Source organism: Octopus sinensis, linkage group LG4, assembly GCF_006345805.1.
Source record: "Octopus sinensis linkage group LG4, ASM634580v1, whole genome shotgun sequence".
NCBI lineage: Eukaryota > Metazoa > Mollusca > Cephalopoda > Octopoda > Octopodidae > Octopus > Octopus sinensis.
The window spans coordinates 79,197,780-79,219,533 of NC_043000.1; the positions used below are offsets into that span (position 1 = coordinate 79,197,780).

At 34.1% G+C, this 21,754-nt stretch overlaps 1 protein-coding gene across 1 annotated transcript in view; it reads right to left on the reverse strand.

Moving 5' to 3' along the window:
• LOC118763023 (A disintegrin and metalloproteinase with thrombospondin motifs 7-like) overlaps positions 1–21,754 on the reverse strand; it is a 206,659-nt gene that overhangs the window by 90,937 nt on the left and 93,968 nt on the right. Inside the window, exons 13-16 of the mRNA XM_036502187.1 lie at positions 21,135–21,298; positions 9,074–9,134; positions 6,791–6,917; positions 5,193–5,362 (exon numbers count right to left, since the gene is read on the reverse strand). Coding sequence (XP_036358080.1) covers positions 5,193–5,362; positions 6,791–6,917; positions 9,074–9,134; positions 21,135–21,298 — 522 coding nt within the window. The remainder of the gene's footprint in view (positions 1–5,192; positions 5,363–6,790; positions 6,918–9,073; positions 9,135–21,134; positions 21,299–21,754) is intronic.

Consider the following 21,754-nt stretch of genomic DNA (forward strand, 5'->3'; position numbering starts at 1 on the left):
TGATACAGAAAGAATACAAGAAAGCACATGACAACCTAGGGAGAGTAATCCACTGGGAGTTATATACAAAGCTAGGATTTGACCATGCTGATAAATGGTATGAACATGAATCTAGTAAAGTACTAAAAAGTAAGAAATATAAGATGTTGTGGGGCTTTAACATTGACAGAGTAGTAGAAGCTAGAAGGCCTGATTTAGTAGCAGCAGACAAAGAGAATAGAAAGTGCCAAATAATTAACTTTACAGTCCTAAATGATGAAAAATCAATATGAGAGGTATACAAGAAATAGCAAAGTATCAGGACCTAACCATTGAGTTACAGAGGCTATGGAAAGTGTGGTTAAAATATGTCCCTGTACTTATAGGTGCATTGGCAACCATTCCTAAAGATTTGGACAGATGGATAGAGGAAATAGGCATAAAGCCCAGTTTAGTACAACTCCAGAAAACACTTTTATTAGGGACAGCTAGAGTACTTAGGGGGTGCTTGGCACCTAAGGTTACTTGTCACCCGATGTTGGGAATTTTTCTTTTCCAACAGTCTAATCTGTTGTGTCCATATGAATAATAATGATAATAATAATAATAATAATAATAATAATAATAATAATAATAATAATAATAATAATAATACGCAGCAGCCACTGCAGCCACAAAAGAAGCTGGATACTCACTCAAACCCATCCAAACAGGAGTACCACCACCCAAACAAACCCTGTGGATAAATAACATCCAAAACAAAATACAAAAAATGAGAAAAGATCTGTCAATTCTTAATGAAATCAGTAGACAATCAACGCTACTGAGCAACAAAAAGAAAACAAAAATACTCCGCAAATATAACATCACAGAAAAAGATTTACCTGAGATAAAAGAAAAGCTGAAGCAAGATATCCTTGCCAAAGCACAAAGGATCCACCGGTACGAGAAACGCCAGCGCTTCTTTGAACAAAACAAAAAGTTCAACTCCAACCCCAAAAAGTTCTACCAAGAACTTGGCAAAAATAAAATAGAAATCACTGCAGCACCAACGGCAGAAGAAGTGGAAGAATTCTGGAAAGAAATATGGTTGGCGAATGAACAACCAAAAAAAAGGAGTATCAAGACAACAAACTCAGCATCTGAGCAACTTTGGACCCCCATAACAACTGAAGAGGTCACCCAGGCACTGCAAAGACTAAGCAACTGGAAGGCACCTGGGCATGACAAGATCCCCAACTTCTGGTTGAAATATCTAACAGGAATGCACAAAAAGCTGGCTGAAAACTTTAACAACATACTAGCAGAGCCAGAGACAATGCCTGAATGGCTCATGGAGGGGAAAACCATCTTAATTCCCAAATCAAATGAGACAGCAAAGCCAGAAAACTACAGACCAATAACCTATCTCCCTACAATGTACAAGGCATTTACTGCAGTGATATCGCAAAGGCTGAACAAGCACCTTGACGAAAACAACCTGTTTCCAGAAGAGCAGAAAGGATGCCGCAAAGGCTCATATGGCTGTAAAGATCAACTAATGATTAATAAAACCATAACTGAAGACAGCCACAGAAAGAAGAAAGGCCTCAGTATGGCCTGGATCGACTACAAAAAGGCGTTTGATAGCATCCCCCACACATGGATCCTCAAAACACTAGCCATTAACAAAGTAGCACCAACAATTATAAAATTCATAGGGCACTCTATGAATAACTGGCAAACAGTGCTACAGCTCCAAACAAAAGAGGGACTCATGAAAACCAAAGCCATCCCCATTAGAAGAGGAATATTCCAGGGAGACACGCTCTCTCCACTCCTTTTCTGCTTGGCACTGTCACCTCTATCTGATATGCTAAATAGAACTGGATGCGGATATAAATGTTACGGCAAAACGATCAGCCACCTTTTATATATGGATGACCTAAAACTATACGCTGCAAATGACAAACAGCTGGAAACATTATTAAAGAAATAGATATGAAATTTGGATTAGAGAAATGTGCCAAAGTAACCATAAAAAGAGGAAAAATAGTTAAGAGTAGCAACATCACACTAGATAAAACCAATGAAATAAAAGAATTAGACCAAAGCCAAACTTACAAATACTTAGGAATCCATGAACTAGATAAGACACAACACACACAAATGAAAGAGAAAATAAAAAAAAGAATATTATAGACGAGTTAGATAAATACTAAAAACAGAGCTCAATGCTAAAAACAAGATAGGTATTAACACTTTAGCTGTCCCAGTTATAAGTTACAGCTACAATATCCTTAACTGGACACTAAATGAACTGACCAAAATAGACAGGAAAACAAGAAAAATAATGACAAGATCTAGGATGCATCATCCAAAATCTGACATAGAAAGACTATATATACAACGTATAGAAGGTGGTAGAGGCCTTATACAGCTGGAAAACTACTATAAAATAACCACCATAGGACTGCAAAAATATCTACTTCAGAAGGAAGGAAAACTGATACAAATAGCGGCAAAATACGAGCAAAACAAAAAACTGTTCTCAGTATTTAAGGAAGCTGACAAATACCAACAAGAAATCATACCACCTAATAAACATGAAGAAGAAGAAGATGAAGAAACAACAAAAGCTATAAAACAAATGAAATCCAAACTAAAAATAGAACAGCAACGAACCATGATAAAACGATGGCAAGAAAACCCCATTCATGTTAAATACTGGACTAAACTAAACACAAAAGAAATAGACAAAGAAAAATCCCAGCAATGGTTGAGAAGCTCAGGACTCAAAGCAGAGACAGGGGGATTTTTAATTGCAGCACAAGACCAAAGCCTCCCCACCAGAAATTACCAAAAACATGTAATGAAAAGAAATATAACAAGTAACTGCAGAATATGTGGAGATGGACAAGATACAATAAATCATATTATCTCTGGCTGCCCAGTCCTGGCTAAGAAGGAATATATTCACAGACATGACAGAGTTGGAACCTACATACACTGGAAGCTATGCCAACATTATGGAATAACAACAGAAAAAAGATGGTATAGGTACACACCAGAAAAGGTCACAGAAAACGAGAAAGCAAGCATACTCTGGGATATGCCGATACACACAGATAGAGAAATTAAGGCCAACAGACCAGATATAGTTGTCAGAGATCATGAAGAAAAAAAATGCTTTCTAATTGATGTATCAATACCAGCAGATGACAACGTGTCTCTAAAAGAAATGGAGAAACTTTCAAAATACAAAGACCTGGAAATAGAGGTAACCAGAATGTGGAATCTAAAAACAGAAACAATTCCTATCATAGTAGGTGCATTAGGCATGATAAAAAAATATTCAGACAAATACATAACAAAAACACCAGGACTTACAAACACACATAACATACAGAAAATTGCACTACTAGGCACTGCACACATCCTACGCAGAACACTTTCCATACAATAACCATCAGAGCATCACAACAAATCACAGCACATACCTAAGGCACACAGAGCTGCGCTCGGTAGTGAAGTGAAAGCACGCTATAAAAATAAAACTACTGAATAATAATAATAATAATAATAATAATAATAATAATAATAATAATAATAATAATAATAATAATAACAATCCTTTCTACTAAAGGTACAATCTTGTGGGAGGGGATGAGTGGATTACATCGACCCCAGTGTTTCACTGGTACTTAATTTATCAACCCTAAAAGGATGAAAGGCAAAGCTGACCTCGACAGAATTAGAACACAGCATGTGAAGGACAAAATACCACTAAGCATTTCACCCAGTATGGTAATGATTCTGCTTTCTCACCAATAATAATAATAATAATAATAATCCGTTCCACTACAGGCAAGAGGTATGAAATTTTGAAGGAGGGAGCTAGTCGATTACATCGACCCCAGTGCTCAACTAGTACTCACTTTATTGACCTCGAAAGGATGAAAGGTAAAACTGACCACAGTGGAATTTGAACTTTGAATGTTAAGATGTATGAAATGCTGCTAAGCATTTCACCCAGCATGATGATGATGATGATGAGGAGGAGGATAATAATAATAATAATAATAGAGAAGTGAATGTGTGTCTGTGTTTATTGATGTCTATGTGTATGTGTTATGTGACTTAGAGAGAAGTAACAAGTGAATCAGTATGGTTTGATTGGAAGTGGAATGAGACAAGCCAGCTGCAATGAGCAAAAGCTGCTTTGGTAGTGTTAGAAGAGACAGAGTGAAGAGACAGCATGTCTGTGGGACAAAGGCTGGAGTATATTTGTGAGTGACTTGATATCAATCAGTCAGTGACTTTTTACTGGTTGTAGCCTAAGATAGCCATATGTTCCGCAGTGGTACTAACCTACCCTTGTAAGCGGTACTCCATTGTTGGTCTCACTCAAGCCTTGTAAATAATTACAACAGCGGGGAGCTGAAATGTTTTGTACCTCTATTCATTGCATGGCACACCAACAGTTTCTCCTCAAGAAGAAATTGAACTCAAGCCAAACACTATAAACTACTGAATTGTAGGAGACAGTGTAGTTGATTAAATTAACTCATTACTGATAACTTGTTTATTTATAATGGCTGAATGAGTAATATAAGACCAGCACCTTCAGTACCTTACCTAAGGACCATCAGTCTCTTACCCAAGTATCATCTGTCTCCTCCCCAGGTACTAATTTTCTTCTACCCAGGGACTCTAGTAATGATTTGAATTTTGGGAAGAGGAATGTAGGTTAGTTTAAGAGAAACATCAGGCTAATAAAAATATATACAAAAATTTATGTCAATGCTTCAGACAGAATTGTTCTTTGGAGAATGTAAGAATATAATATGTTGTTATTTAGATGATCCAGTACACCTTTGATTAAAGCATTCCTGCCATGGCTACCCCATATCATCATGTATCTACAATTACAATATTTAGTGTGTTTTTGTAGGATATGATTCAAGAGCGATCTGTTTGTTATTTCTAGTAGGTCAACTGATTGCATAGAGCTCTCATTGTTAGTTTAGCCTAGAAGTTATTGAGTAGTAAATTAAAAATATATATATATGTAAATCTTTCTTCAGCTCTGAAGACTTGGCTTCAATTCAAAGACACTAAGCTGGTCGATGATTTTAATCTAGAACACAGAAGGTAAAAAAACTTTTAGTTTAGTGGCACTAGGTTTCAGTTACCACATTTCAATTAAAGGAGAATTAAATGTTCTAACTTACAGTGCAAGCACCATTGATACATATTGCCTTCTTTTTCCATCTCAGTGGGTCCTGGAAAGATTCAAAAACCTCACATGGGGTACCATCAGGAAGCAAGCCAAATCTAGCAAATCGATCAATTTCTTGTCTTGGGTTCGAATGACAAATTACTTCACAAACAGCTAATTTATCTGATTGTTAAATAGAAAATAGAATATTAGATAACATAAACATAAGGCTTCAAATTCACAGGGTAGAAATATAAGTGATTATATCAAACAACAATATGATATTGATAATTTCTTTCACTGATCTGGAAAAGATGAAAGACAAAGTCAATGCCAGTGGGATTCAAATTCAGAGTATAAAGGGTTGTAAGTAAATACTGGAAGGGATTTTGTCTGTTACTCTATCAAGTATATAACTTCACTGTTTGTAACATCCATCATACATACTATAATGAAGTGTAGCAGTCTTTTGTGATGTAATTAAGTGCATTAGGACTTCTGAAATGTAATTCCATAGAAAAGAATCTCAGAGATGAAGCAAATAAAAATGAAGCTAATACTTTTATTTATTTACATATTATATATTATGAGTTCAAATCTTGGTTACTTTGACTTTGATTTTCACTTCTCTGGGATTGATATAACAAATAACAGTTATACACTGGTGGTTCACTCAATAAACTATACTTTTCCTTATGCCAATATCAAAAAATAATATAAAGGAATTTCTTGGCTTAAATTTACTCTAACAATAAAACAAAACCAGTAATTAGACTTGGAGGTGGAGGGGTAATATATGCAACTAAATCAGGCTTGACTATTTTTATGAAATTGCACATGGTGCACAGAGGTATACAATTACTAAATTCTAAGTTGATAAGATATTTCTCACTTAAAACAATTTCTTCACACAGGAAAGGCATGCAAACTGTTCTTTTATTGATTTCAGTCTTTGTACTACAGCCATATTTGGGCAGTGCCTTCAAGAATTTAATTGCTTATATTGATACCCACTTACTTAGTTTTCGGTCTGCTCATTATTTTATAATCATCTATGAGTTGAACTACTAAGTCATTGGACTAAATTTTACTTGCAATATATTGAGTGACCTGATGTTACAGTGGAAAACACTCACCCATGACGCCAAGCAGTTGAACTATCTTGAGATCATGTAATTTCAAAGCCAAATTCTTAACCCCAATGCTATAGTCAACTCTCGTATATAACTAATACTTATATTATTGACTCATAAAAGAATGGAAATGAAAGCTATCCTTGGTAGTATTAAACTCTAAATACAGTGGGAGGAAACTACAACCAACAAGGAAGCTTCTCTGTAGTTGTGTTGCCTGTTAGAAATAGTATCTAATTCTCCCTCAAATCACACTTTACCATTTTAAAGGCCACATTGGTTCGATACACCTGAAGAAATAGGATGGTTGCAATTGGACTAAACAGTAACAACAACAATAACCACCACTGCCCCCATCTCTGCTGCTGCCACCACCATGACTACTACTGTGTCATTAGATCTCTCACTCGATCTCTGTACCATTGCAGTTGTGATTCAAAGAATTAACACGCAAAAAGGGAATGAAAATAATCCTTACCAGAACCATATAATGTTCCTTCACTATAATATTTGGAACTCAAAATTCCAGTCTTCACAAAATGTCCGCATAAATCATTAATTGCTTTCTGAATTATGTTGTGCATTGGCTGTTTTCTTGAACATGGCTGTAACACAAGTGACAATAACAGTCTAATATCATGTCACAAATATGCAAAGATTTTCTTCCCTACTGTTTAGATTTTCTAGACATGTGTCCGTAGTGAGACATATAGATGAAATAGTGATGAATAGATCTGGTTCCATATTTCTGACAGGTGGCATAAAGTGAAATGGTTAATAATAAAAGATTGAGATGAAATGATGAAATGTTTTATGGCAGGAGACTTGTCCAACATATGCACATTTTCAGGAAAAATAATTTTTAAAAACAGATATAATATATATATATATGCAATGCTCCAGCATGGAGCAATCAAATGACTGAAACAAGTAAAAGAATAAAACAACTCTCTATGCATACATACATACATACATACATACATACATACATACATACATACATACATACATACATACATACATACATACATACATACATACATACATACATATATATATATATATACACACACACACACATACACATATATAAGACCCAAGGATCAAAGTGTAGGAAGTTAGTAAGCATTGAGCAGTTCATAAAAGGCATAAAGAAACAACTTTCAGGAGCAATAGTGGGTTATTGACATAGAAGGTTGTAAATTTTTCCCATATCAAAGTTCAATAAACTGAAGAAATTGTTTTGTAATTTATGGTTGGCAGCAGTGGTTGTTGTGTCTGTAAATGAAAACTCAAAATTAGGGGATGGAGTAAATAAAATCCAGGCTACATATGTTTCATAGCTAGTAGAACCTCATAAATAGTAATTATCCAAATGTGAGGTAATCCACTAGCTACTCTTTGGGCCAAAGATACCTTAATGAAAAGAAGTTTACATTGTCATCAAGGGATCCCATGTTGATTTGCAGGAATCACTTTTCACTGCTTCTCTCAATCATCCAGAAGTTTCATGGTGGTATGCAAGCAAAAGTGACACTTGGAAATGAAGCCTCAGAAACCTTTGATGTCTAGATGGGGGTAAAACCAGAATGATCCTTGTTCCTGAAATATTTAACATTTATCTGGTGACTACAACCCTCCTTTCCAGGATACGCTTCACCAAAGAAGACAGAATACATATCAGGTACTGCTATGATAGCTGCATCTTTAACACTTGCAACCTGAAAGTCATATATGAATAACCATGGTGTTTGAGATTCAGTATGCTGATGATTCAGCTGCACCATCTCATATCTCTACCTTTCTTCAACATATGATGAACTCAATGGTCAGTGCCTATTCTTGGCTCAGTCTTCAAGTGAATCACTATAAAATCGAAGTTCTCCAACCAGCCTTCCCATACTCATCTCCCACCCTCAGCCTGTCCTTATTGATGATGCTCTTTTACCACAGATGAACTCATTCTGCCATCTTGGAAGCACTCTTTCATGAGGAGATACTCTGCATCTTTCAGGAGACTCAACAAATGAGTCTTTCAGAAGAAGAACCTTAGAGCAAACACAAAAATCTCTGATTATCAAGATGTTTGTGTATCCACCCTCCTGAATGGGTCTGAGTGCTGGACAAAATACCTCATACCAAAATCCTCCTGAAGACTGGGATCTACTGCATTGAGGGCTGAATCCTCTGTCATCTTCTCCACTGGATTGGCTATATAACTTGGAAGCCAGGTAACCGTCTCCCAAAGATGGTCATCTACAGTGAGATCGAAGCTGGAAGTAGGCCTCATGGACGTTCAAAACTTCGTTTCCATGATTATCTCAGTCTCCTATTTTATGTGGTATTCCTCTCAATTGACTGGAGCCCCTGGCTGTTAATCAGAAGGTGTGGAGGTTTGTATGTGATACTGGAGTAGAGTGCTTTGAAACCGTTCCTTGGAGCTGGTTGGTCTTATACCGACTCCTCTCAAGCACTTCCAATCTGCTCACCTTTATATCTCTCATCTCCTGTATTACATCCACTCCAGCCCCACACTAACCATTATACTCAGATCTTTCTAAGAATATTGGTCTTCTGGAGTTTTATTCCTTTTTTACAGGTGTTGACCTATAACTGTTTAAATAAAACAGTAATATCTTCAAACTTGGTAGTCTGAAAGGGCCTGCAAAGCTTATGAGAACTATCCCTACCTTTAGACATGGCAAGTGGTGATTTTTAGAATGCTTATTTTAGAAACATATACTGTCTTATTTCTTCTTACCTTTCTAGTACAAACAACAGAACTGTATTGTTGTCCCTGACATTTCGGACTGTTCAATGGTCTGAAATAAGTGCATAACAATTTATTTAATCAACAATAAACATGAACTTAAAAATAAAAATTAAATGTTTTAAGCAAGCGATGATCATGTATGAAAAGTTGAGGACTTTTGATAATTTGGTATTCTGTGACAAAATGACAAGGAAACAGAGCAATTCCTTTGTTTGAAAGTAAATTCTAACTCATTTGAAATAAAAGTTTTTCCATCAACTGAAAAGTTGATCAGCCAAATATATAATAATCCTTTCTACTTAAGGCACAAGGCCTGAAATTTTGGAGAAGGAGACTAGTCGATTACATCGACCCCAGTGTTTCACTAGTACTTAATTTATTGATCCTGAAAGGACAAAAGGCAAAGTCAACCTCAGTAGAATTTGAACTCAGGATGTAACAAACAGACGAAATGCTGCTGAGCTTTTGCCCAGTATGTTAACAATTCTGACAGCTCACCACCTTATAATAATAACGGCCAAATATTCCCCACATTACATCTCACAGTTTAAAAAAATATGGAAGGACACGTTACATAATGAAATCTGAGATATTACTTAATGATGGAATGGACATGTTGGAATGCTTTTGGTCACAGGTCTGTCTAATCAAGTTTGACCTGGGGCTAAACAATAACAATATTATCATGTGCAAAAGAAACGAGCCTCGACAAGATAACTAAAGCTGCTAGAAATGGCAGATAAATCTTAAAATTATTCTATAAAATCTTAAAAAGAAAGGACTCATTAGATAATATCCTCTAAGATACATAATGGCTAGGAAAAGGATGGGATAATTATGGTTATATATCTGTTAGTTCAGTCAAGAGTAACCTAGGCTTAATGGACACTGTCACTACAGTTACCACAATTATCATCACTATTTTCACCACTACCACTACTGTCAAGATATTTGAGTTTAGCAGAGCTCTTTCGACTTCAAGGCTTTTGACAAAGCCCCTACCTGTAGATGTTTAGGCTAGAACCACCACCTCAGTCTCATCAGTCAAAGTATGTAACCTGCAAAGGTCGAGGGCACTGCTCAGCCACTACTACTCTCACTATCTTATAGAAATAAAACATCTGAAGCCAGGTGTGTGGTCCAAGGAGTCAGTTATCAGTGATGTTTCAGAGGATGAGAGATAAATCTCCTCTTGGATAGAGCACCAGTTTATTGCTGGTGACACTTCTAGAATATTTTAGTTGGTTATGTTTAATTTAGATGAAGGCAGACACATACCATTACGGGTTACACTCAGAAGCATGTGTCACACTGAGACACTTATATTACACCCAGAGACATGTGTCATACTCAGAGATATAATATGACACTTTACAGGACAAAACTTCCAGAGAGAAAGATAGATAGATACACACACACACACACACTCACACACATATAGATTGAGAGATAGAAAGATATGGATACACATGCACATATATATATATATCATGGTATTGATCATATTATCGGATGTTGTTATACACCACTAGTCAGTCACAATGTACTTCTTCACATTGTTTTAGCTCTTGAATTATATATATATATTATATATATAATATATATTATATATTTATGTATTTGTTTTGTAAGATGACTGATGTGAAATCTTGTGTTGAAACAGTTATTGTCATATATTTCGGGATGGCCATTTTTTTTTTACCAAATAAACACATGCATTCTTCACTTCAGCTATATTTTATTATTGTCCGTATTTTAGGTTCTATATCTGGAAATTTTTTGTCACACATCTTGCAACCTCTTCAGTGACTTTCCATCCTACTAGTCACCTCCTGTTCTGTTTAGTCCATTTTGTCTTTCTATGGTGTATATCCTTATCTGCACATGTATTTGTGTCTGTACCTGTGTGTGTGTGTGTGTGTGTGTGTGTGTGTGTATGTGCATATGTGTACGTGTGTCTATGTGTTTTGTATGTGTGCTTTGTGTGTATATGGATTTGCTTACTATGTTGTTTGTATCCATGGCCTTCATTTTTCTTCTTTTTTCACTTATTTTCTTATTTATTTCTTTATTCTTTCATTTTTTTCTTCCCATTACATCTTAGCTATGTGCATGTGTCTTTTTTTGGGTGGGTGGGTATGTATTATACTGTTTGTATCTGTCATTTTATATCCATTCTACTTTAGTTGTCATGTAGAGTAGTGTGGTGGTGGGGGTGTTGTTGGTACATTCATGTTTTCTGTTGAGGCTCAGTCTGTCATAGGACATAAAATAAAAACAATAATAAAATAAATCTGAAGTGTGGAATGAATATATAGTGCATGTGTTTATTTTGCAACAAAATTTTGAAAGTGATCATCCCAAAATATAACAATATATATATAGAGGTGCAATGACCTAGTGGTTAGGGCAGCGGACTCACGATTGTAGAATTGCAGTTTTGATTCCCAGCCCAGGCGTTGTGAGTGTTTATTGAGCGAAAAGACCTAAAGCTCCACGAGGCTCCGGCAGGGGTGGTGGCAATCCCTGCTGTACTCTTTCACCACAACTTTCTCTCACTCTTTCTTCTGTTGGCCTGCTCACTTAGCCAGTGGGGTGGTGTCATTTGAAGGCTAAAACAATGCAAAGCACATTGTGACCAGCAATGTGTAGCAAAATCTAATAGCCTGGTTGGTGTGTGGTTGTATGGTTAGAAGCTTGCTTTCCAATCACATGGTTCCGGATTCAGTTCCACTCATGTCACCTTAGGCACATGTCTTCTACAATGGCCTCAAGCCAATCAAAGCCTTGTGAGTGAATTTGGTAGGCAGAAACTAAAGAAGCTCATCGTATATATATATATATATATATGGGGTCGATTTCTTCAACTAAAGCCATTTAAGACAGTGCTCCAGCATGTCCACAGTCAAATGACTGAAATAAGTAAAAGAATAAGACAATATATTAGTCAAGCACGTGACCCAACAAAATTTTGGGTTGAGCTCAAACGAGTCTTGACTATAATTACGTAACCTCGCCACACATTAGAAAAATCAATTTTTCAATTATTTAAATTTCCATTAACTTTCTTAAACTTAGTTAAAATTGCATATACTGTATGTTAAAATATTCATTGTATTATAACCTTTATTTTCATATAAGTTTTATAGCATAATAATTATAATAATAATAAAATCTTTATAACATTATTTTCTCAAGACCCTCTTCATATTCAGATTTCAGTTCTTTTTACTTTTACTAATCCTCTCCCACTCTTCTTCTTTCTGTTTGTTTACTCTCCTGCTTATCCTCCTCCTCTTTCTATCAGTCATCCTCACTTTATATATTTATCTTTCTATCTGTCTGTCTCAGTCTCTTTTGTTTGCTTTTCTCCTACTCTTCCTCTTTCTATGTTTGTTTACTCTCTTTTCAACATATTCTCCTTCCCTTTCTGTCAATTTTCTTTCAATCTTCCTGTCTATCTATGAGTCCTCTCCTCTTTCTTTCTGCCTGTTTGTCTCTCTCTATTTTACTCTTATTTATCTTCTTTCTGTTTGTTTACTCTCTCTCCTACTTATTCCCCTCTTCTTTCTATCAGTCATCTGTTACTCCATATCTATATTCAAATAGTGTCTTGCTTCTGTCTCTGTTTGTCTCTCTCTCTCTCTCTCTCTCTCTTTCTCTGTTTTCCCTCTGTCTCTTCTGTTTGCTCTTCCCTCTGCCTCTCTTCATCATCATCATCATCATCGTTTAACGTCCGTTTTCTATATTTGTTTACTCTCTTTTCAATTGATTATCCTTCCTTTCCGTCAATTCTCTATCAATCCTTCTGTCTACCTCTCACTTTATCTATCTCTCTGGGTGTCTGTCTCTCTATCTCTACCTCTGCCTTTCTCTCTCTTTCTCTGTCTTTTTGTTTGTGTTTCCCTCTTATACTCTTCCTCCTCCTACTGCTGTTACTTCCTTTCTTTCTCTTACACTTCCTCTTCTATCTTCTGAACATGCTTTATTCTTTCCTGTCTACTCTAATTTTTTCCTCTCTGCCCCACAACACCAGACAAGTGAAACTGCCCACACCAGATTATGGCTTCTCTCTGGTTATGTCTTGTCTCTTCTTTCCAGTAATCATCGCCTGATCAAATTTAATTAACACTATGTCCGAATTTTCATTAATTCATAAGATTAGTACTTTTCTTCCTTTTCACTGGGCTCAAGAGTAACCTGAATAGTGAGAACAGAGGGAGGTACAGGTGTTATTACATGAGACAATGTGGCTGCTTTACCTGTAAGAAATTGCAGTCAGATTGCCCTCAAATCATTTCCTACTGTCTCTTAAAAAAAGATGCATTTGATGATGTATTTCTAGACATACTGTATCAGAAATAAGGAATGGCTGGTCAAGGTGAAACAACTTTGATATTAGGCCCGATGGCTCAGGAGTGGTCTGGGGCAAATAATCAGATATACTTTATGTACTTTACAAAATAAAAATTAAAAATCAGTGGTGGTCTTTCTCCCATAAAAACCAACAACCACCTCGATGTGGTTTTGGAGTGAACCAGAAATTGGGCTAACGAAATTGGGCAATGATACTTGAATAATAATTTAAATAATAAATGGTATAATATTATCTTAAAAAACAAGAAATTTAAATTGAAAAATTTCTTGTTTTACAGGAAAAGGGTTCAACAAAATGTTCAAACTTTAAATTTTTCTAAAAAATTGTTGTTTTACAGAAAAAAGTTTAATAAAAAGTTGAGCTTTCAAAAGTTAAAAACTAGAATTGGGAAAATTAAAAAATTCTAATTGGTATTTTGTTGCACTTTTTGAAATGCTCATCTCATTAACAAACACATCTTATTTTGAAAGGAGGTGGTGGAATACCCCCTTTTATTAACAAACTAGCAGTAATACATGTCGTTGATTGGGTAATTACTTTTACTGCTTCTTGGGAGCTATACTCACTCTGTATGTGTGCAATTTTATAATAGAAATATATGTAATAATTGAAAGAGTAAAAAGATCAATTTCATTCTTCTATGTAACGATAGTAATGGCAAATTAAGTTATTGAAATATTCATGTTGCATTAAGAGTGAATATTTCTTAGTAAACAATGTTTTTTGCTTTATTTTGGGGTGCATAAGCAAAACGATTTGCTTTTGCTCTCACACATGATGCTCCTACATAAAGTTTCGAATCTGAACCAGAGTGAGACTACCACTACAGATTTAGGTTTACTCCTCCTGTATGTGTGTATTTTATAAGAGAAAAACATGTAATAATTGAAGTAGAAAAAAGATGGATTTTATATTCAAACTTCTGTTTGTTTATCATATAACAATAATAAATGAGTTCTATGTGTTATTCTATATATCAATACAGTAATGGCAATTATATAATACAGTTCATTTAAATAGGTAATCTAGTCATTCTTGAATGTAATGATAGTAATGACAAATTAAGTTATTGAAGCATTCATGTTGCATTAAGAGTGAATATTTCTTTATAAACAATGATTTATGTTTTATTTCGGGGTGCATAAACAAAAAGATTTGCTTTTGCTACCACACATGATTCTCCTGCATAAAGTTGGCCATGTGAAAAATATGGTTTTTAAAAACATGTAATGATTGAAGAAGGAAAATCGAAAGATTCGGTTTGAACATGAATGAAGGTAGAAAAATAGCTATATTATATAGAAGAATAACTTTACGGAATGCAGGTGACTGAGCAATGGTACTGAAAAGGCCACAGGTAAGTAGAACACCTATTTGTCATGGTTTCTTTTGACATTTGAATAGGCTATATGGCCAAGGAAAATTGAAAGATTCAGTTTCAAATCTGAACCAGGGTGAGACTACTCCTACAGATTTAGATTTACTTCGCCTGTATATTTATTTAATTTTTTTTTTTTTTTTTTATCTAGTTTCAGCTCACGAACTGTGGCCATGCTGGGGCACCGCCATTTGTATATTTTATAAGAGAAAAACATGTAATAATTGAAGTAGAAAAAAGATTGATGTCATGTATATTAAGTCAATGAAGTATTTATGTTGCATTAAGAGTGAATACAGTAGTTTTTGAAAACATGTTTATAGGCATGAACACAGGATATTTCATCCTCTATCCTTGTGATAAGGAGTCTATATTTGGAATTTAAGATTTGGTATAATTCTTCTATGCAAAGAAAGCAAAAGGCATTGCCAATTTTATTCCTAAATTACACTATTAATTATGATAGATAGAAATGTCATTAAAGTATTTAATTATAAATCAGCCAGTTGCAATCTAGAAATTATAGTTAAATAATAAATTATTATTATTATTATTATTATTATTATTATTATTTATTTATTTATTTATTTATTTATTTATTTTAAAACCATTGTTACGTATATGTAATATTTACATTGCATTTTTGTGCATGTGCATGTTAATGTGTTGAAAGCTACTAGAAGATGAGAAATCAAAATTAGTTAATTAACCTGCTTATTAACCCCCACTACACAGTAAACATTTTATTCTTGTCCTTTAAGTCCCAAATAAATTTACTAAGACAGGTATATTCTTGTATAATCTGAAAATAAATTACTACCATGAAGTATTAAAAAAAGAAATGACAAAATAACTAAAAAATATGTATATTAAGTACTACCAAACAGATGATGAAGAATTACAAATTGGATGACAGAACTGAACCTTTTGTTCTTCAAAGACCTAAGTTTATTTCAAAGGACCATAAGGACAACTTTTATGGAAACCCAAAAGTAAGGTTGATTTGCCCAGGGAAATCAGTCCTTGGTGAACTAAGTAAGGCTATTTTAGATAAATACATACCGCCCCTTAAGGAAAAAATAAGGTTACAACTTTGGCCTAATACCCACGAAGTAATAAATTGGTTTAACAGCATTAAATACAAAAGTAGAAACAAATTTATACAAATAGATATTGATAGTTATTACTCTTCAATTAACCAAAAAGTTTTAAACAAAGCCCTTTTGTTCATGAGATACAATTTGAAGAAATTGTATGGAAGAAATTAACATTATTTTAGCTGCCAGAAGAACAGTTATAGAGATTAAAAGTCAGTATTGGATTAAGAAAGATAGTAGCGATGGCTTTGATTGCTATGGGCTCTGTACATTCTGTTCAAGTCACTGATTTAGTAGGTACTTATATTTATTTATCTTAGGAAGAGATTTTCCTGAACTTTCTTGGGGTTTATATTGGGATGATGCCATTTTTGCCATTAGAAATCTATCTAGTGGACAATTAGAACTGTACAAGAAGATGTTTTATAGATTTTAAAAAGATTTTGGGCTCCCCATAACAATTGAAAATGAACATGAGTCAGTTCACTTCCTAGTTGTTAACCTAGACCTCATTACGGACAACTATGAATCATACCACAAGCCTAACTCCAATCTTAAATATATAAATATTGGAAGTAATCATTCCAGTTCTGTAAAAAAAATTCTTAGTTTACAATATATCTAGAAGAATATCTAATTTATCATCAAACAAGGATATTTTTAACAAAAACGCTGACTATTATAATATGGCACTCAGCAAAGCTGGGTATAACCAGAAGTTAAAGTATTATGCACAAAATAGACGTAGGAGTGGCTGTGTGGTAAGTAGCTTGCTTACGAACAACATAGTTCCGGGTTCAGTCCCACTACGTGACACCTTGAGCAAGTGTCTTCTACTGTAGCCTCGGGCTGACCAAAGCCTTGTGAGTGGATTTGGCAGACGGAAACTGAAAGAAGCCCGTCGTATATATGTATATATATATAAATATATATATATGTGTGTGTGTGTATGTTTGTGTGTCTGTGTTTGTGCCCCCAACCAACATCACTTGACAACCGATGCTTGTGTGTTTACGTCCCCGTTACTTAGCGGTTCGGCAAAAGAGACCGATAGAATAAGTACTAGGCTTACAAAGAATAAGTCCTGGGGTCGATTTGCTCGGCTAAAGGCGGTGCTCCAGCATGGCCACAGTCACGTGACTGAAACGAGTAAAAGAGTAAAGAGTAAAATATCGACCACAATGGCTCTAATAACATGGGAGTTACTCCATAGATAAAAATGGTACTTAAAATATGAAAACCAATTTATTGCATCATACATCGGATAATACTCATGAAATTAGTTATAGGAATAATGAAATTAAAAGACACACCCTGTATAAATATAAGATTAAAAAGTCTGAAAATTATAATGTACCTTCTGATGAGAATAATATTATTTGACTCATTATTTCATTTGCTAAGAAAATTAAGAACAATTTAGTTGGATGTTCATAAAATCATTTTCTAAACATTTTACCAAAGAAAATAGATATTATGATGTAATTAACGCCGGTTTTCTCCGTGTGACTTTTTTTGTTTTGAAGAATATGTCCCAGATTATTTCTTCCCTTAAGGGAAATTTTTGAATGTTTATAACAATAATTACCTGATTAAATGCAACAATAATACTCTAGGAAATAATGTTAGTGAAAAATGTAAAAATAATTCTTCTATTGTACAAGGAGAAACAACCCACTTTAAATCCTATCTTAACCTGAGGAATAGAAGTAATACTGTAAATCAGGAGTGGGAAAACTCCCGTGAGCCCATTTTATTGCACCTGCAGGCTGGTATACTTATATGTACAAAATATTGTGAATTTTTCAATTATAGAATTTATACAATATTTGTATGCCTATTTGCGACATAAGTCGCGTTTCCACAACTTAAAATGGTTAGAATCGAACAGAAAATCGTCTAGTAATTTCCATTTGAATGGAAATGGAAAAGAGTTAGAACTTGTGATCCGCCCGCAGACCTTTTTCTTTGGAAATTTTTGCGCACCACACTAAAAAGTTCCCTCACTCCTGCTGTAAATAATAATCATACTGAATCTAATTGTATAAATCTTAATAGTAATATCAATAGAAATGAACATATATATTGTGATTGCAAAGATAAAAATAACTGTTTGTTTAATAATTTTTGTAAAGAAAAAAAAAGCGCAGTGTATAGATGTAAAGTGAATTCTAAAGGTAAGAATTTGTTTACATCGGTGCTATGCAAAACTATATAAAAAAATGCATCGCTAATCACTATTATAAATTTAATAATAAAAATAAGTCATCTTATACCTGGCTTAGTAAATTTATTTGGGACTCCCACTACACAGTAAACATAAAATGTTTACTGTGTAGTGAGAGTTAATAAGCAGGGTTGGTGCCTATAGTATTAACAATGCCTTTTGCTTTCTTTGCATAGAAGTATACTAAATATTAAATTCCAATCGTAGACTCCTTATCACAAGGAGGGAGGATGGTATATCTTGTGTTCACGCCTATAAACATGTTTTCAAAAACTTCCATTAAATACAATGCAAAAGTTACCCGGACTATAAATTTAGGCAGTATCTCAGAATTAATATACTAACAATTATAACTATAAAGATTAGGTAATTCTTAGTAAATATCATATTCATCTTAAAATATAAAATAAATGGTAAATATGAACATACGGTTTTATTTACAGGTAACTGTATTATGCAAAGGTTAAAAGTATTTTAATTTCACTGCATATCTTAGGAATCTGTGATTAATATATTTAAAAGTAATTAATCGATAATCTTAAGTTAAAGATACTATGTATTAATTCAATAATGGTTTTAATTTTTATTAACTTAACTCATTTTGATTTTTTAATTTTAGTGCCTTCCTCAATTAAACTCGTGTATATCTTTTCACACTATTATGTAAACAAATATATTGTGCGCAATTATTGATGACGTAATATTCAGCTATGGTAATTAGTATCGTCTACTTTACTTTTTACTTGTTTCAGTCATTTGACCGTGGCCATGCTGGAGCACCGCCTTTAGTCGAGCAAATTGACCCCAGGACTTATTCTTTGTAATCCTAGTACTTATTCTATCGGTCTCTTTTGCCGAACCGCTAAGTTACGGGGACGTAAACACACCAGCATCGGTTGTCAAGCGATGTTGGGGGGACAAACGCAGACACACAAACATATACACACACATACATATATATATGTGTGTGTGTGTGTGTTTGTTTCCGTCTACCAAATCCACTCACAAGGCTTTGGTCAGCCCGAGGCTATAGAAGAAGACATTTGCCCAAGGTGCCACGCAGTGGGACTGAACTCGGAACCATGTGGTTGGTAAACAAGCTACTTACCATACAGCCACTCCAACGCCAAACCGTTGAAAGCTACGTCCAGTAGCTTTCAACACATTAACACACGCACAAATATGTAATGTAAATATTACATATACGTAACTATGGTTTGGAAATAAAAAATTAAAATAATAATAATTATTATTTATTTAACTATAACTTCTAGATTGCAATTGACTGACTTATAATTAAATTTCTTAAGTGATTAAATACTTTAATGACATTTCGATCTATCATAAATAATAATGAAATTTAGGAATTTTTTTTTTTAGCTTCTAGTTTAAAGTAATCATATCAAAATTTCGTTTATAATGGATATTTTGCTTTTGTTCTTCAACACATTACACACGCACGTACACAAATGCATTATACAGGTTTACATTTACATATATATAAGTAACGATTAAAACAAATACATTGGTTGCTGAAACGCACATATCTGGGTTTATCCAGGGTTGAATAACATATCGGAATATAATTCCCTTCTATCAAATTCTTCCCCTGACGAAATACTCAACGATATTTGATATGGAAATTTAATTTAATTTCCCAAATTGATCCAATTGGGCATGGAAACAGCTGTAAGTGAAACTGAGTTTGGTATCGTTCAGAATTGGATTATGTTCTAATAAATTGATGTCTATAAGTCATTTTCTTCGTTTTCTTTTTCTTTCCTGAGCGTTAAACTAATACATTTGTTTGTTGTCTACACCAGCTGTCTTCGTCTTTAGCTTTTTTTTGAATTCTCCCTATATATATATATATATATATATATATATATATATATATATATATATATATATATATATATGAAAAAAATTAAGGAGAGGAGAAAACAAATTCTAAGGCCGATGAATATTTTCATTCAATCCATATTAACGAAGTTCTCCATGATATACAAAGTGCATACATAGATGCATCCATCTATATGATATATAAAAATTTCTCAAAATTTATAAATACATACATATACATGAATGCATATATACATATATATTTGTGTGTATATACAAGTGAGTAGACAAACAAAAGAAGGGCACTCAACACAATTATTGGAAGTTACATGTATGGATCAAAACAGCTTGATTCAAACTCCTTGGTATTCTGAGTTTCAAGCATGTCGATAGTCTTTGGTCATCAGAGTCTGAATGAGAGTTCTATTGTAGAGAATTCAGTAGTAAACATTGATTCTCTTCAATCGAACTCTCATTCAGACTCCGATGGCTGATGACTAGCGACTTGCTTGAAACTCAGAGTACCAAGGAGTTTAAATCAAACTGTTTTGTTCCATATATATATATATATATATATATATATATATATATATATATATATATATATATATGAATATATATATAGTCCACCTAGTTTGATGGTTGGTGTTTGGAAGGGCATCCAGTTGTAAAAACCGTGCCAAAACTGAAACTGCAGTCTGGTACAGGCTCCTGCCTAGACAGCTCCTGTCAAACCATCTAACCCATGCCATCATGGAAGACACATGCTAAACAATAATGATGATGAGGTACATATGTATATAAACACACACACACACACACACACACACACACACACAAAATAGTTGGGACACAAAGGGCGATTTGTTGATTCTGCTACTACAAGGTAACGCCATCAGTGTATAAAATAAAGATGCGTCTTTGTCACAAATTACAAGAAATACCAGTAAAATTCCCTCAAATCATATCAAGCTGAGCTTAATTTTTAAAAAAAAGAAGCAACAGAACCGTCAGTACCAGAATATTTTTGATCATATGTATGTTGGATCAGAGCTGATCTAGATTTAAAAAACAACAGTAACAACAATAGCAACAGCAATGTCATTGTAAGCCACGCATAAACCTACTTTGGGTTAGTACATAATCGTTCTCGGTACCTGATCCCTGTTCCACAAACTGAAGTACATTCAGACCATGCATTCCATGATCCCCAACCACCTGGCTGGATAGTTAATGGCACTTTCAAACTTAGGGTCTCAACACTGACACAATGTAGATTTAGTAAACATACCTGAAATTTGAAAGAAATAAACAATAACAGAAATACAAATCAATGATTTCAAAATTAAAACTCAAGTAAAGTTCTTTCATATCTTTAGCAGTCACTTTGTGCAAAAATCTTATTTTGTGCAAAAGTTTTACCTTGTCACAACAGTATATATTCACTGACTGTATGAGCAAAAGGAAACTTGAAACTACAGCTCTTGTAACATGTATAACATGTAATGGGTTATGATACTCTTTCTCCATAGTCTGAATGTGATTTACTTACTGAATAGCACATGAAAATACCATTATTTTTCACAGCTAAATTGTTGTGTGTAAATTATATTTCTTCTGTGTTCAGATACATACATGCACACAACTTGAAGGGAACAATGCATCAGACTGGTTCTTATTTTCAGTTTTCCTTTTTATTATCACCATCATCATAATTGTATTTGCTTTCCATGTTGGTTTACAATGG